At 39.0% G+C, this 18,007-nt stretch overlaps 1 protein-coding gene across 1 annotated transcript in view; it reads right to left on the reverse strand.

The window, feature by feature from the left end:
• Positions 1-2,014: 2,014 nt before the first annotated feature.
• pgap1 (post-GPI attachment to proteins inositol deacylase 1) overlaps positions 2,015-18,007 on the reverse strand; it is a 147,418-nt gene continuing 131,425 nt past the window's right edge. Inside the window, exons 24-27 of the mRNA XM_078227717.1 lie at positions 16,485-16,535; positions 14,210-14,448; positions 13,615-13,719; positions 2,015-6,024 (exon numbers count right to left, since the gene is read on the reverse strand). Of these exons, the coding sequence (XP_078083843.1) occupies positions 5,886-6,024; positions 13,615-13,719; positions 14,210-14,448; positions 16,485-16,535 (534 nt within the window). The 3' untranslated portion in view covers positions 2,015-5,885. The remainder of the gene's footprint in view (positions 6,025-13,614; positions 13,720-14,209; positions 14,449-16,484; positions 16,536-18,007) is intronic.

Genomic DNA, 18,007 nt, shown 5'->3' on the forward strand with positions numbered 1-18,007 from the left:
GGGTTAACTAATTTAAATAACAAATTCTCCAGTCTGCTTACTCACATCACAATTTCCAAAACAGGTGTGCTCTAACCACATAACTTGGCTTTGTTTACTGAACACAGCCAACCACAAAGGGAACCAGTGGATTCTTATCAAAATCTTAGAAACCCTACAGCACAGAAAGAGGTCATTCAGCCCATCGAGTCTGCACCGACAACAATCCCACCCAGGCCCTACCCCCATATCCCTACATATTTACCCACTAATCCCTCGAACCTACACATCTCAGGACACTAAGGGCAGTTTTAGCATGGCCAATCAACCAAACCCACACATCTTTGAACTGTGGGAGGAAACCCACGCAGACACGAGGAGAATGTGCAAACTCCACACAGACAGTGACCCAAGCCAGGAATCGAACCCAGGTCTCTGGAGCTGTGAAGCAGCAGTGCTAACCACTGTTCTAACCACTGTGCTACCGTGCCGCCCCAAAAGTGCAGATTCATCAGTTTTCTGTATTGGCTACTTGCTCAATATAAAGAAAAATGAATGCTGTTTTGCTATCAAAAGCCAATTTTTATTTCCTGTTTACACTATTCCAGTTTGAGACAGCACAATAACTCTTTCATCATTAGATTGATGGAAGTGGCCTGGTGGTCGCACTTGCATCTGAGTTGAAAGTTCATATCCCACTCCCGGAACTTGAGCACAAAATCGACTAATATCTGTGCAGTACTGAAAGCCTGCTGCACTATTGATGATGCTGTCCTTGAGATGAAGCATTAAATCAAAGGCCTATCTGTCCTTTCAGAGGAAGTAAAAGATCCTATGCAAAATTTCAAAGAGCAGGGAAATTCTGATCGTGTACTTACCAATAATTATCCTCAATTAAGAACATTAAAACACATTATCTGGTCATCATCACATTACTGTTTGTAGGGCCTTGCTGTGTATCAATTGGTTGCTGCATTTCTTACATTAGAAAATGATTTTAAAGTGCTTCAGGCCATCTTGAGGTTGTGAAAGGTATAGTATAAATCCAAGTCTTTCGAAACAAAAAATAGTTTTCTCTTTGTAAAGTGGCTCCGGATTTCTTTGATATTTTTTGATATGCTGCCAACTGCCTTCCAAACTGAGGAACTGAATATTTGTAACCAAAAAGCATGTTAAAATTGCTATCAGGGATACTCTGCCCCTCCATGGTGGGTGCATTGTTGCAGTCTTCATGATAGAATCAACGCAAAATCAATGATGTGGTGCGAATTTCAACTTTTGCACATGATGCTCACCATTGAAAAACAATATGTCACTTCACTTTCTACCTTAGGCCCACTTGTATATTAAAGTTTAAGTTTATTTATTAGTGTCACAAGCAGGCTTACGTTAACATTGCAATGAAGTTACTGTGAAAATCCCCTAGTTGCCACACTGAGGGAGAATTTAGTATAGCCAATGCACCTTTAATTTGCTTTCTGTAAAATGATTGAAAAATGAATGATAACCTGTTCTCTTTACAGTCTGGTTTGTTGTCTGAGAATTCGTTAATCTGATATGCTGCTCAGCTTCATCATTTATTCACTGTTTCTGGACGCCACAAATTCCCTTAGATAGTACCAGATTGAAGTCACATCAAAATGGATATTATGGAGCTTGCTAAATCTTTGTGAGCTGCTATTTCTGCAGTCAGTAGTGAGCTTTGTCCCTTCGCCACTGACTGCAAAATGTAGGTTATGATTTTTGGTTAACACCAGAGTAATTAAAATGAGAAAAAAATGGACAAAACATGCTTTCTTGTGTGCTTGTGTAGGTGTTGCAATAGAAAAATGTGCATTTATTGTGACTCAAAGTTTGCACCTGCTGAGTAAAGTCACATTTCATCCCACCAGCTCAATGAATATATGTCAGTAAAATCCAGCTTTACTGAAATTTCTTCGGAAACAATATCTCGCTGAAGCTTTGTGGAATGACTTCTGATTTGTAAGCCAATTATAAAATGAAACAGGACTAAATACAATGCAGGAATCCATGTTTTCAAATTAGATTTAATACTTAAAAATGGCATTACTGACTTTTGGTTAAATATGCATTAATGCCACAACTGATTGTCCACACACAAAACATATTACAGTTAGAAACTGTACATCATTAGATTGTATAAACCTTGCAAACATTACTGACACAACTTTATTCCAAAACTAACATAGTTTACATCACTAAATAGATTACAAAAATGTTTCCATCACATAAGTTTCACAAATATCCTTTTAAATGATTAAAGCACAGGGAATTGGTTCCATTGCAAATCTGTGTCTCAGTAAGTCACAAAAGTGATTTTACTGTCAAAGCACATGTAAACTTATGCACTGACTTTAAACCCTGTAGATGTTTGGCCAGTTGATTGATACTTTGGTGCAAGTGTCAGCTACAGGTTGTGATGACAATTAGGGTCACTATTTTCCCCCAGTTGGATATCGGTAAAATGGGTAGAAGTTCATGTGACAATGACTTTACTTTTTATCCAAATGTGAAGCTGCCATTTTCTAAATATAAGTTGTGCAATAAAAGTTCAAAACTTTTAGAATGAGCTTGTGCCAGTTGTTTCAGAAACTATTCTCAGTAGGAACGACACTACATTCTCTCAGAAGTTATGGAATATGCCCACTTGATTTTGAAAAAAATCAAGATCACTAAAAGAAGTGAGGATGGTCTGGTGGCACAGTGGGCTAAGATGCTATCATGCAGCATGGAGTCATTAGACTTCCCGACCAACCTGAGATTCTCAGCATAATGAGTTCCTAATTTCAATCAGACCAGTAAATAGAGTGCAACTGGTTTCAACTTGATGAAACCACGAGTTAAATGAAATTCCCCAATCCAACGTTCAGGAGCAAGAAATTTCCTAATTTCTGTTTCTAGATGTCTTTTGCATTCTTTGTAAAATACCTGCATCATATGACACTTAGTAGCAAAATATTAGCACTAGTCCAATGTTGGATTTTATTCTTTTAATAGGTGTATAGCTTATGATGCCTTAATTATTTTCCAAATGTCTTAATATTAGCTGTCAGTTGCACATGTGAGTACATGGTTAGAGGTGACACGGCAGAACAGAGGAAGAAGGAGTCAGTGTGCATATCTCATCTGTACCTTGAGCACTTGCTGAGCAGGACTGGAGGAGTCTGAGAGTAGGCTACTGCCCATCCTCACCACCAGAGATAAATAAAGAGCTCAACACAGGCAAGAAAACACAGAAATGTGAAAACTCAATTTTAGAGAATGTTTTGTGGGGTATCATAATATTTAAACTTTAAAACATTTATAATATAGTTTCAAATATATCAGACATTTGTCAAATTTTGATATTTCTTGTGCACGTCATCAATTCTTCTGTTCCTGTTTTATAGAATAACATTGCAAATATTACATTCTCAAAATCTATCTTACATAACTTGCATCGCAAGAACAGGATGCAAGAGCAAAGATAACATGGCTCTATTTTGCACAAAGTATGTTGTATTGTTGGACAGGGGAAAGTCTTCCAATTTTATTATGCTTTCAACTGATGTCCAAAGCTATCTAAAGTCACTTTAAGCAACACTCAAGTTTTAAAATGCCTCAGTCTTCAAATTATGGCATTGGTGAGTAGCATACAAAAGCCAAATACAATCATCTGAAATTCTTCTGTCTGCTATTTTAGTGGATGCATTATAATGTTAAATGACTTATTAAAATAGTAGAAATAGAAAGAAGTATTTCAGAAGAACATTTTACTTTTGCATGCTGGAATCTCAAGGTATAATTTTAGAGCCCTGTTTATCCCCCAACATTATCACCCTTTGTGACTCCCATACTGCTGCCTCCCATTGCAGATTGTTTAGTTTACAGAATTCTCTAAAGCCAAAATGATCCTACCAACATTCTTCTAATATATAGTGAACCATTAAAGACTTAGCTTTAAGTGGGATAATTTGACAGGAAAGTTGAAGTTTGTGGACTGGGCTTTCAGCACATCTAACATTGTAGGCTTCAGTCAAGATTTATAAAAACAGAAAATGCTGGAAACACTCAGCAGGTCTGCCAGCACCTGTGGAGAGAAAAACAGTTGACGTTTCAGGTTCATACCCTTTCAGAACTGGCAAAGGTTAAAGTTATAACAGGTTTTAAGCAAGTACAAATGCGGGAAAAGGAGCAGAGAAGGCAAGAGCAAAAGGGAAGTTCTGTGATGTGGTGGAAGTGAGGATAGATTAACTGACAAAAGGGATGACGGTGCAAGGCAAAAGCTGATGGTAATAGACAAGTGAAGAAACAATAAAGATGGGTCTAGAAGTGTAAATGACAACAATGGAATCAATACCAGGACCTGTACAAAAAATGAGAATTTTGATTATGCTGTAAAATTATTGAAGTAAAAATTTGAATGCAAAAAATTGTTGAGTGCTGAATAAAAAGCTAAGGTCCTGTTCTTTGAGCTTCCTTGGTGACATTCCCCTAACACCCCACCCCGCCAAACCCCAACACCATCTCCTTCTCACAACACCCTTCTTTGCAAGCACAGGGAATGCAACACTTGTCTTTTTACCTTGTCTCTTACTGTCCTGGCACCAGGTTAAATACTAATTAATTTGTACTTGCACCTCTGCTCAGTCCATAAGCATGGCCTTGAGCCTCCGGTCACTTGTCATTTTAGTTTTCCATCCCACTCTGATCTTTCTGTCCTTGGTTCCCTACGCTTCTAACGAAGCTCAAAGGGAGCTAGAGAAACAGCATCTCGTTTAGGCATTTTACAGACTCCCAGAGTCATTGGTTGGGACTTTCCCGCTGTTCACATTGGTGGGATCATCTGGTCACACCGATAGTGCACCCACGCCGAGGGTTTCACAGCAATGAGGGATGCATTCAACGGGAAACCCTGTTTACAATGGTGGGGCCAGAAGATCTCATCGCCAACCAATGGTGGGCCCCCTCTGCCACCACGAATCCCGCCCACTGAGTTCAACAATTTCACATCACAGCAACCACTTCCACCTTCTATTTGGACAACAGCTATTGATAATGATTTTGCGACTGCTATTAATAGCTCCTCTAGACCCATCTTTTATTTGTTCACTTACACCATGATCACTCCTCTCCTCTGTACCATTATTCATTTTGTTATTTAATCTCCCCTACATTCCACCCTTTCACAGATCTCCTAAATTATGCTTTTTCTTTCCTTCTCTCCACCTCTATACTTGTTAAAAATTACATCTATAACCCTTGCAAGTTCTTATGAAAGGTCACCAACTTGAAACATTCTCTGCTTCTCTGTCCACAGATGCTGCCTGACCTGCTGAGTATTTCCAGCATTTTCTGTTGTATTTCAGATTTTCAGCAGTATTTTGCTTTTTATTCTCTTAAATTTGCTTCACTCTGCATAGTTGAAGCTTGAATCCCAAAAAAATTCAAAATGATCTTTTGGACCTCTTAAGTTGAAATTATAATTATAGGCAACCAAATCACATTCAAGTCTCTTTGGAGATGTCTGAATATGGTCAAAGGTGTTATGTATAAAAGCCCTGAAATGACCAGTTTATAAAAGGCTACCACAGAAGGCAATTTGCAATGTGCCTTAAGAGCAATCTAATTCAGAGCAACATCTTGAAGAGGACTTAAAGATATGATACTCTGGATGTTTCATTTATAGCAAAAAAATTAAAATTTAATAGAACTGTACATAAAATAGCTTTCTAAATTTTCTTTTAACAAGTTACATCATGTAACAATTCAGCAAAGGCATGCCAATAATGACTAAAATATGATTGTGTAGCACCATTATGTTTTTGAAAAATACAAAACATACATTTTGAGAGATGATGCATGTGTAATGGTTAAATTAGCAAGTAATCATGTTACACAGTCATTTATACCAGACAACCAAATGCATGGAAAACCAATGAAAACGTAACAAAGTAAGGAACCCTGTACAAGTGCACTAGTCCGAAGGCTGCCATGGCAATGGCCAAGAGGAGCTGCAGTCTTGCTGTGTGTTTTAGTAGCTTGCTAACATGAAAAATAAAAACATCCATTAGTTATGTTGATAATTAAACATCAGGTACTTGTACTTGCATTGAAATTAAATGTGCTTGCATTGTATAATGCCCATGTCCAAAAAAATGAAATTATAGGTAATAGGACTTGATTTTATTAAATTGATCCATAATAACCGAAATGAGCGAGTGTTGTAAACAATTTGGGACCCTACAATTCATTTTGGGCTATGCTGACAGGTGTGCAACATGTATTGTTGATGGCAGGAGAACCAGCATTGTTCTACTTAACTTCAAATTATAATACCCCATGCCGCCCAATAAAATTCTAGAGCTAAGGGTGTTTGAAAATAGCCTTCAACTTACATTCAAACAGGAAGATACAGAGAGGAGAAAATATTAACCAGAGAATTATTGGTGGAAAAGCTCACCCAAGCATTGATTCTTGCTTAGATTCTTTACACAGTCTGGATAGTTTGAAGGTTTTGAGCAGAACTGAACAGCGAGTTAACTGTATAATTCTTTCAGGCACAGTCTGCACCGGGAGAGAGTTCTAAACAGTATATGATGCATAGTGTGGTGGAATTATAAGAGCAGGTGGAAATATAAAAGTGCATTTACAAAATGGAAACTCAGTCTTGAAATTCGTAGGGGGAAAAAGTCTGTTATTCGAATGCTATAAAATGTGACTGCTCCTTATCACTATAACACATCAAAGAGTCTGCTGTTGGATTGAAATTGATGCTCTACTTTATATCAGAATTATAGACAGGATACTTATTAATAATTAGAGATTTTAGATTCCCCTCCAACTCGATTTTCAAGTTTGCTGACGACACCACCATAGTGGGTCGGATCTCCGACAATGACGAGACAGAGTACAGGAATGAGATAGAGAATCTGGTGAATCCCTCAATCAACAAAACGAAGGAGATAGTCATTGACTTCAGGAAGCGGAGTGGAGAACATGCCCCTGTCTACATCAATGGGGCCGAAGTAGATATGGTCAAGAGTTTCAGGTTTTAGGTGTCCAGCTCACCAACAACCTGTCCTGGTCCCCCCATGCCAACACTATAGTTAAGAAAGCCCACCAACGCCTCTACTTTCTCAGAAGGCTAAGGAAATTTGGCATGTCCGCTACGACCCTCACCAATTTTCAGATGCACCAGAAAAAGCATTCTTTCTGGTTGCATCACAGCTTGGTATTTTGTAAATGCACTTTTATATTTCCACCTGCTCAGCGCAAGACCGCAAGAAACTACAAAGGGTCGTGAATGAAGCCCAGTCCATCACGCAAACTAGCCTCCCATCCACTGACTTTGTCTACACTTCCCACTGCCTCAGAAAAGCAGCCAGCATAATTAAGGACCCCATGAACTCTGGACATACTCTCTTCCACCTGGAAAAAGATACAAAAGTCTGAGGTCACGTACCAACCGACTCAAGAACAGCTTCTTCCTTGCTGCCATCAGACTTTTGAATACACTACCTTGCATTAAGTTGTTCTTTCTCCACACCCTATCTATGACTGTAACACTACATTCTGCACTCTCTCCTTTCCTTCTCTATGAATGGTATGCTTTGTCTGTATAGCATGCAAGGAACAATACTTTTCACTGTATCCCAATACAGGTGATAATAATAAATCAAATCAAAAGGAACCATTATCCTTTTGTTGGATAATGTACTGCAATGATTTGTAACTTCCATAAAAAAGAATAAAACAGGACATATTAATAGCTAAATATTGAGTCAGATATCAGGCATGAAAAAGGCACACTAAGTCCAGTAAACTCTGCAAAGTCCTCATAGAAATCATAGAAACCCTACAGTGCAGAAAGAGGCCATTTGGCCCATCGAGTCTGCACCGACCACAATGCCACCCAGGCCCGACCCTGTCATCCCTACATATTTACCTGCTAATCCCTCTAACCTACGCATCTCAGGACACTAAGGGGCAATTTTAGCATGGCCAATCAACATCTTTGGACTGTGGGAGGAAACCGGAGCACCCGGATGAAACCCACACAGACACGAGGAGAATGTGCCAACTCCACACAGACAGTGACCCAAGCTGGGAATCGAACCCAAGTCCCTGGAGCTGTGAAGCAGCAGTGCTAACCACCGTGCCACCCCTCCTCCTCACTAACATCTGGGGACTTGTGTCTAAATTGGGAGTGCTGTCTCACAAACTAGTCAGCAGCCTGACAAGGTTGTACCCACAACTATGCTTCCAGCCAAGACCCAGTCTTCACCATCAGCATCCTGGGCATGTCCTGTCACACTGACAGGATAGACCCACTAGAGGTGACAGTACAGTGGTATATAGTCTGGAGGCAGTGGACTTGGGAGATATTGACTCAAGACCCTATGGAGTCACATGGGGTCAAGGGCAAGGAAACATCCTGCTGATTACCACCTACCTCCTTCCCTCAGGTGAAAATCAGTACTCCTCCATGTTGAAAACCAATTGAAATAAACACTAAGGATAGCAAGAGTACACCATAAACTCTGGTTGGAGGACTTTGTCATCACCAAACCTGACTGAACGAACCAAGACTGAAGGACACAGCTGTTAGACTGGCCCTGTGTCAGGTGGTGATAAATCCAACAAGAGAAAAAAGCTCACTTGACCCTATCCTCACCAATCTTCCTGACATGGATGAGAGCACTGGCATGAGTAACCACAACGGAGATGATGTCCCATCTTCATAATGAATGCGCCCTCCAAGTTGTTTGACACTGCTACTGTGTTAAATGGGATCGATTCAGAACAAATCCAATCCCAACTCCTCAAGCTGATGAAGCAGTTCATGCCAGCATGCAGCTAGACCTGGAAAAGGGCGAGATTTGGGCTGTAAAATGACACGTAACATCTGCAGCACACAAACGCCAGACCATGACTATCTCCAAAAGAGAAAGTCTACCTATTTCCTCTTGACATTCAAAGAACCAGCATCGCCGAATCCACTACTATCAACATTTTGAAGGTTCACCATCAACCTGAAACTTAAATGGATGAGCCATTTAACTACTGTGGCTAAAAAAGCAGGTCAAAGGCAGTGAATGACTAACCACCAGAATCTCCAAAGCCCTTCCACAGGGCACATGTCGGAATTGTGATGGAAGACTCTCCAGTTTCCTGGATGAGTGCAGCACCAAAAACACTTGAGAAGCTCAGCACCATCCAAGACAAAGCAGCCTTGTTGATAAGAACTCCATCCACATTAAACATTTACTCCTTCCACAACCGGCACATTAAGACAACTCTGTGCATCTTCTGCACTTCAGCAATTCGCCAAGGCTGTTTCAACAGTGTCTCACAAACCCCCGACCTCACCAGGAAAAACAAGTCAATGGCAACACTGAATGAATGACATGGGTAGTGCTGCCATCTTCTGACTTAGAATACATTGCCGTTCTTTCATTGTTGCTGGGTTAAAATCCTAGAAATCCCAAACAGAACTTTGGTAATATCCTCACTTAACTCATTACACTGGTTAAAGAAGGTGGTTCAGCAGCACCTTAAGAGCAATTAGTGATGGCTTTGCCAACATCACCCACATCCTGTGAATGAATGAAAAATATCAAAACTAGCTAAAAACTTTACTTATGCTTAGAAGTGGGGTGGCACGGTGGCACAGTGGCAAGCACTGCTGCCTCACAGCACCAGGGACTAGAGTTTGATTCCCGGCTTGGGTCACTGTGTGGAGTTTGCACGTTCTCCCCGTGACTGAAAAACATGCTAGTTAGGTACCATAGTGTGGCAACTAGGGGAATTTCACAGTTACTTCATTGCAGTGTTAATGTAAGTCTTACTTGTGACTAATAAATAAACTTTAAAGTGATAGATTGACTTTCTTATTTCTTTGAATTATATTCTTTGTCCATTCACTCGAGGAATAAAGTTTAACTTCACGAGTTAATCTATTAACCACGACACTGCAGATTGCTGAGACCAAAGATGAACTCTTACTTCTGTGATATATATTGTAATCAGGGCTGCCATGGTGCCAACTCCAATCTCCAACTCTCACCCATTTAAAATCTATATAAGACTTGAGGTAGGATTGTGGCATACATGAACAAAGAAAAGAACAGCACAGGAACAGACCCTTCGGCCCTCCAAGCCTGTACTGATCATGATGCCTGCCGAAACTAAAACCATATGCACTTACGGGGTCTGTACCCTTCCATTCCCATCCTATTCATATATTCGTCTAGTTGCCCCTTAAATGCTGCTATCGTACCTGCTCCCACCACCTCCCCGGGGCAACGTGTTCCAGACATTCACCACCCTCTGTCTAAAAAACTTGCCTTGCACATCTCCTCTAAACTCTTCCCCACGGACCTTAAACCTATGTCCCCTAATAATTGGACTTTTCTACTCTAGGAAAGAACATCTGACTATCCACTCTGTCTATGCCACTCAATCTTGTAAACCTCTATCAGGTCACCTCTCAACCTCCGTCATTCCAGTGAGAACAAACCGAGTTTATCCAACCTCTCCTCATAGCTAATACCCTCCAGACCAGGCAACATCCTCTTCTGTACCCTCTCCAAAGCATCCACATCCTTCTGGCAGTGTGACGACCAGAATTGTACACAATATTCTAAATAAGGCCTAACTAAGGTTCTGTACAGCTGCAGCATGACCTGCCAATTTTTATATTCAATGTCCCAACTGATGAAGGCAAGCATGCCGTATGCTTTCTTAACTACCTTATCCACCTGCGTTGCCACTTTCAGTGATCAGTGGATATGTGCACCCAGATCTCTCTGCCTGTCAACACTCCTAAGGGTTCTATGATTTACTGTATAATTCCTACATACATTGGACCTTGCAAAATGAATTATTTCAGATTCCAGATTAAACTCCAGATTACAGATTATTTCAGATACCAGATTAAACTCCATCTGCCATTTCTCTCCCCAAGTTTCCAACTGGTCTATATTTTGTTGTATCCTCTGACAATCCTCTTCACTATCCGCAACTGCACCAATTTTTGTGTCCTCCACAAACTTACTAATCAGAGCAGCTATATTTTCCTCCAAATCATTTATGTATACTACGAACAACAAAGGTCCCAGAACTGATCCCTGTGGAACACCGCTAGTCACAGCCTTCCATTCAGAAAAGCACCCCTCTACTGCTACCCTCTGCCTTCTATGGCCAAGCCAGTTCTGTATCCATCTTGCCACCTCTCCTCTGATCCAGTGTGACTTCACCTTTCGTACCAGTCTACCATGAGGTACCTTGTCAAAGGCTTTCACTAGAGTCCATGTATACAACATCCACTGCCTTTCCCTCATTTATCATCTTCGTCACTTCTTCGAAAAACTCGATCAAGTTAGTGCGACACGACCTCCCCTTCATAAAACCATGCTGTCTATCACTAATAAGTCAATTTGTTTTCAAATGTGAGTTAAACCCTGTCCCTAAGAATCTTTTCCAATAATTTCCCTATCACTGACTTAAGGCTCACCGGCATATAATTTCCTGGATTATCCCTGCTGCCGTTCTTAAACAATGGAACAACATTGTCTATCCTCCAGTCCTCTGGAACTTCATCTGTAGCCAATGAGGATACGAAGATTTCCGTCAAGGCCCCAGCAATTTCCGCCCTGACCTCCTTCAGTATTCTGGGGTAGATCCCATCAGGCCCTGGGGACTTAACTACTTGCATTTTTTTTTAAAGACACCCAATGCTTCCTCCTTTTTGATATCAGCATGACCCAGAATATCTACACACCCTACCCGAGGCTCCTCATCCTTCAAGTCCCTCTCTTTGGTTAATACTGAGATAAAGTATTGATTTAATATCCCGCACATTTCCTCTGGTTCCATGCATAGATTGCCTCCTATCCTTGAGTGGACCAACCTTTTCCCTGGCTACCCTCTTGCTCTTTACATACGTATAAAATGCCTTAGCGTTTTCCTTAATCCTGACTGCCAAAGACTTTTCATGATCCCTTTCAGTCCTCCTTCCTGAGATGCATGTGACATTTTTTAAAGTCTATTGACAATTAACTACATGCAGGAACATGATTTAACAGTTTAAATGGCTCACTTTCTGGCTCAGAGAGATTGATTGGCGTGGCATTATCATATTGTTAAAAAAGTACTTACTCTCTTAATTACCAGAGTTGACTTTCTGCCATGATTTTAAGATGCAAATCTAGCATGTTCTTAAAAACATGGAGGACAAGGGCAGATACTATTTATCCGAAGCAAATAGCAAAGGAAGATAAATGAACCAGTATGTCCTGGAGATTCTCAACTTATATCTCTTGAACTTTCTAATTGATTTGTGTGGTAGTACATTACTGCAAAGGAACCTCCATACTTTAAAGGCTCATTGTTTCCAAGAATTAATCAAGCTAAGTTTCACTCGTACAAAATGGGTTAGCTAATATATAAATAAAGTCAGTCTCAAAAATACTCTGCTAAAATTAATATATTTGCCTATGGCTTATGATGCAAGATTTATATCACAAAAAACGTTCTTTGTTTTTGGAAATAAATCGCCAGTCAAACTATGATGGCAAACTACAGATTAAAGCACTGAAAACTAGGCCATTCTTAATTTGCTTCCAAATGCTCCTTGATGATTAATTCTTTTATTTTACATCAAGAAAAAGAGTTACAATCACCTTGGAGCAGAGTTGAGAAGCACTAATTAAAAATATCTTGTATATAATGCTACCTGCAAAGTGGTCCAGAATTAACAGAAAACAGTGGTTGCCAAATTGGAGTCTGTGAACCTCTTCGAGTCTGCAGACATTTCCTGTGGTTTGCGATGGGCGGGGGCAAAATGGGAAACCATCTAGGACACTGTGGTTAAGAGCAGGTGAGAGAGCAGCAGCCATACAGGTGTTCTGCTCTCTCCATTTGTGTCTCTTCAGGCTCCTGCCATCTCTAGGCTCCTGCCAAGGATATACAGACTCTGCAGTGAGCGGAAAATAAATACTTGTTTTCTTAAAAGTACTTATATGCAGCTCTTCCATATTATGATGATTATATAGTACTGTAATTTAGATAGGGTGGTCTGTCACTCTCATCCAACTGAAAAGGGTTCCTTCAACCAAAAAACCTTGAAACAATTTCCCTTCAATATTGCATAATTAGCCTAATTTTGAATTTTGCATTGTCGTCATGTTTCTGATCAGTCTTTCCCAACATTCTCTGAAGATAAGTATTTTGCAGGATAAAAATGAAAACTGACCTTTCATGCTCATAGTTACATTTTTAGCATGGAACTAACAGATAATAATAACATCCACATAATTTAATCTCACATCACCCTAGTGTTGTATTACATTGAGAAATTGGCTTTGAAAGATGAATAATGTAATATGAATAACTACAATCTTGGGTTAACAACAACTCTTGTTAGACAGGCTGCTAACTAGCTGACTTTACACTCCCACGTCAATGCCTAGCTGTCAAATTTAATACATTCAGATTTCTTGAAGAGTTGCACAGGGGTTATCCTCCATCAAAATATTCAATAAATGGCAGGAAATCATGAAAGGATCAGCATGAAATTCACTATGTGCTTTGCGAACAAGTTATAAAAATACAAAAGCAACAGAAAATTACCTTCTTTTAACTGAAGTTGAATGTGAATTAATGAGAATGCCCATCGAGAACACAAGGGTAATTGCAACAAAACCACAAGGGTCAGGATCAAGCCTTCTGGAATACCTGTTAAATGGAATAAAATTATGATACTACTAATATAATATTTGAGAACAAGGAAAAGGGAAAAAAGAACTGACAAATCAAATTAATAAATCCATTGCACATTAGAAGAATAGCTGAGCAGTCAGACAGCATTTTCAACTTTAGCTATGCAATTGCTATTACGTGCATAACTAACTTGTGGCAAATAATGTTTAATTACTGTTAATGGAAGATAGATACATATCAATTTATAGATACGTAAAGGGAGCAGTGTGGTTTTAGACCTGTAAAAGTCTTGTACTTCTTCCCACATCAGCATTAACACACTCCTCACTTTTGTTTTAAGTCCAATCCAAGCTCTTCAGTTCATATTAGTAAAATGTAATGGCAGTGAAACAATACTTTTGACATATCATAAGCTTACAACTTTTAACTCCCCCTGTGCTAAATAATTTTGTAACAAGGTTAGGATTCTCAGTCGTTACTTAAATTGCGAGCAAAAAAAACTTACCTGAGATTTTTAAACCAATAAATAAATGAAGGTGCACTAAATAGAATAATCCAGCTCAATAAATGTAGGATTGTAATATGAATCTGAAGAGTATCCACTGCATCATCAACATCTGAAACTGAAAGCAGTTTAATTCTATCTGGGCTCAGTGTTTCTGGTTCTTTTGGGGTATGCTCTCCCTTTCCAGATTTGTCTCCTTCTTCTTTTGCAAGTTTTTTCATGTCTTCCTGTTTTGGTGCCTGCAAAATAGAATATTTGCTTGAGAGAATTAAAATGCAGCCAGAAAGATTATACAAGGAAATATAATTTAAAAATGTTGCGTAGGAATGATGATCAGTTGCTGATCGAGGTTAAATTTCAGTATTTCTGAATTACTTGCACAAATAAAGCTAAATTCTGAGCAACAACTCAAACAAAAAATGCTTATTGAAGCTAGTAACTTGCTGGAATTATTACATGAAGATTAGCTGCAGGCCACAACCTAGTCTGATCAGATGATTTTCCATTCATCATGTATAACTTTGGAATCAGCATACTTGATTTCTCGAGTTGCATATTGCAATGCAATTGTAAGTGCATTTTAAAATCCCTTACTGGCAAGTACAGTGCATAAAGCCTGTGTATGAAATATTGTGTAGTCTTTTATTTTAAATAGAAGTTTGTTACATGGGGAGGTGGGTGGGGGTATGCTGGTGGTTGTGAGAACAGACATTTCCCACAAAAACTACTCTTTTAAAGAAAGTCAATCACCATCTGAAACATTTTCCACACTTACCGGTTTCTAAAGTTGCAGCCAATGCATATTCCTTGCAGACCCCAAGCTTACAAGAAAATTCTTTTCACAGGAACAATGGAATGGAATGTAAACTTTGCTGTCATTAAACCTGCTCTGTGAACAATTACAACCTGCACAATACAACATAAATTATCATCTCCTTCTCCCCAAATTTTTTGCAAGGTGATTCCAGGTGAGACATAAGGGAACGAAGGTAAATGAGTCCGATTGTGTATTCACACTGCAGCTTTACTGGTCAAATCCTATAAGCATTGTTGGTTTCTGTCTCTGTTCCAGGGGAAAGATTTGATTGTGTGCAGATATAAACATGGCCTCAGAATTCCTGCTTTCCAGACAAATAAGGCGAGACAAAGTGCTTGCTTTGTCCAAAATATATCCCCATAACATTTAGAAAGCATATTTTACATTGGACTGTACAGGCAGAGCAAACAGTATAAACTTGAAGCAGTGTAAAGAGTCCCCTCCAGGGAACGTCACTCTCCATTCCAGAGGCAAGGTGGGCTCTAACAAAATGTTAAAGTGACCCCCCCCCCCCCCCCCCCCACACAGCTGCAGTGTAAATTTAAACTTAATACATTAAACTTAGTTACTTGCCAAAGTTTCCATGAACATTTGCGCAAAATGTTAATATCTGTTAAACAAGATTTAGTTAACTACTGGATGCAGCAACAATTGAAACAGTTGAACTACAAATCGTTTGAACTACAAAAGAAGAAAAACAAGTTTGAGTCAAAATGAGCATTTCTAGCAATGTGGTGAGGGGCAGGATTAAACAAGTGCACAGGTTACGGCAGCAATGTTAATTAATGACAAAATATGGAGCATCTTCGCTTGATGTGATTCTTACATTTATTTCAGAACAAGACTGGTTCTCGTAATGAAATGAATGTGTGCCAAATACTAGTGTGAAGCTTTCTATTTTTCCCAAGTTTGTTGAAATGTTCAAAAGGAGAAAATATGAATTATCATGTTGATATTACATGCTGTCATTTCAGAATGTGTGTGTCATACAGTTGGTAACTTAAGATAATTATTTTAAACTTAATACACATGCAAAATTGTTAAGCATTTTGGCAATGTTGAAATATGGCAATATTAGTTACAACAATGAAAAAGTTGAGCAGTTCTATATTCTGCATTTTTTCTTTATAAATGGAACAACTAAATAAATAAATGTATTTAGAAAAAGAAAACTAATTTATTCCCACTAAATGCAGGATCAAACTTGCTGACCAAACAGTTGTACACACAGATTTCTGTCCGTCAGTTGATCTCAAATGGACTGTTAAACTGCTACATTAAAAATCATTATACAAGCTCACCACTCATTCTAGTACATTTTCATGAATAGTGCAGATAGAGGCCCTGACCAGACATTTACTTTTGGTCAGGAAATGATGGAATTATTCGATATAAAGACAAGGCTTACAAACTATATATTAATACAAGTAAAATACTGAAAATAAATATCAACCATACCAAATTAAGAATGCCTTTCATTGTGCGCACTGAAGATTGCAGGCTTAAAACCTAGGTGAAAATGCAAGTTTATTAATTAGTTATTTAGTTGTAGCTACGATTTTGTTATCTATGAGCAGTTGATACAATAATTAAATAAAATTATTTCTTTTAAATACGTACACATAAAAATTCTAAATATACATTTTAAATTTATGGCAATGGCTGAAATAAGTCATATAACAAATTACCAATAGTAATATCATTTACATATATCATTTACATGCCTTTGACAAAGTACCACATGGTAGGTTGTTGCATAAGGTTAAATCTCACGGGATCCAGGGTGAGGTATCTAAATGGATACAAAATTGGCTTGTAGAGAATTGTTTTTCAAACTGGAGGCCTGTAACCAGCGGTGTGCCTCAGGGATCAGTGCTGGGTCCACTGTTATGTGTCATTTATATTAATGATTTGGATGAGAATATCGGAGGCATGGTTAGTAAGTTTGCAGATGACATGAAGATTGGTGGCATAGTGGACAGTGAAGAAAGTTATCTCCAATTGCAACGGGATCTTGATCAATTGGGCCAGTGGGCTGACGAATGGTAGATGGAGTTTAATTTAGACAAATGCGAGGTGATGCATTTTGGTAGATTGAACCAGGGCAATATCTTTTCCTGAAGGTAGAGCAGTCTAAAATTAGAGGGCATAGGTTTAAGGTGAGAGATATAAAAGTGTCCAGAGGGGCAATTTTTTCACACAGAGGGTGGTGAGTGTCTGGAACAAGCTTCCAGAGGTGGTAGTAGAGGCGGGTACAATTTTATCTTTTAAAAAGCATTTAGATAGTTACATGGGTACGATGGGTATAGAGGGATATGGGCCAAATGTGGGCAATTGGGATTAGCTTAAGGGTTTTAAAAAAAGGGCGGCATGGACAAGTTGGGCCGAAGGGCCTGTTTCCATGCTGTAAACTTCTATGACTCTATAGCATATTATGTTTAAAGATCTCAAAGTTTTACTCAATGAGTTACTTATGGAATGCAACAACCATCATATTCACATAACATGGCAGTGGTTCTGGAGCAATAATGGTCTCTGGATAATAATGATTTGCATTGAGTGGTATTGGTTGAAGGAAAATGTTGGTTTGGGTACTTGGAAAATTGTATGCTTTTCTCTGAATTATGTCCTTTACTGTTTAACTCTGTTCTTTTCCACTTGAATGACATGGGAGCTTCTCGGGAGGGCCCTTGCAATTGTCTAAAGCAAACAACAATATTGTTATATCCAGAAATCAAAGAGCAAAGAAAAAGGCAGAAGTACAAAGATAGACTAAATTCCCCACCAGAACCTTCAGCACTTTAAAGGCACAATAGCAAAAATATTAAATGAAAACATGCAACATTCCATCATTCATCAAACCTCCAAAATTCTTGAAATAGCAGAAAGAAGCAGCAGAGATCAGATAATGAGCAGTGAAGGAAACAAAAATGTGAGCACACCTGGCTGAGGAAAAGTAAAATGCCATCACAGCTAAAAGC

The sequence above is a fragment of the Mustelus asterias genome, chromosome 14 (assembly GCF_964213995.1).
Source record: "Mustelus asterias chromosome 14, sMusAst1.hap1.1, whole genome shotgun sequence".
Lineage (NCBI taxonomy): Eukaryota > Metazoa > Chordata > Chondrichthyes > Carcharhiniformes > Triakidae > Mustelus > Mustelus asterias.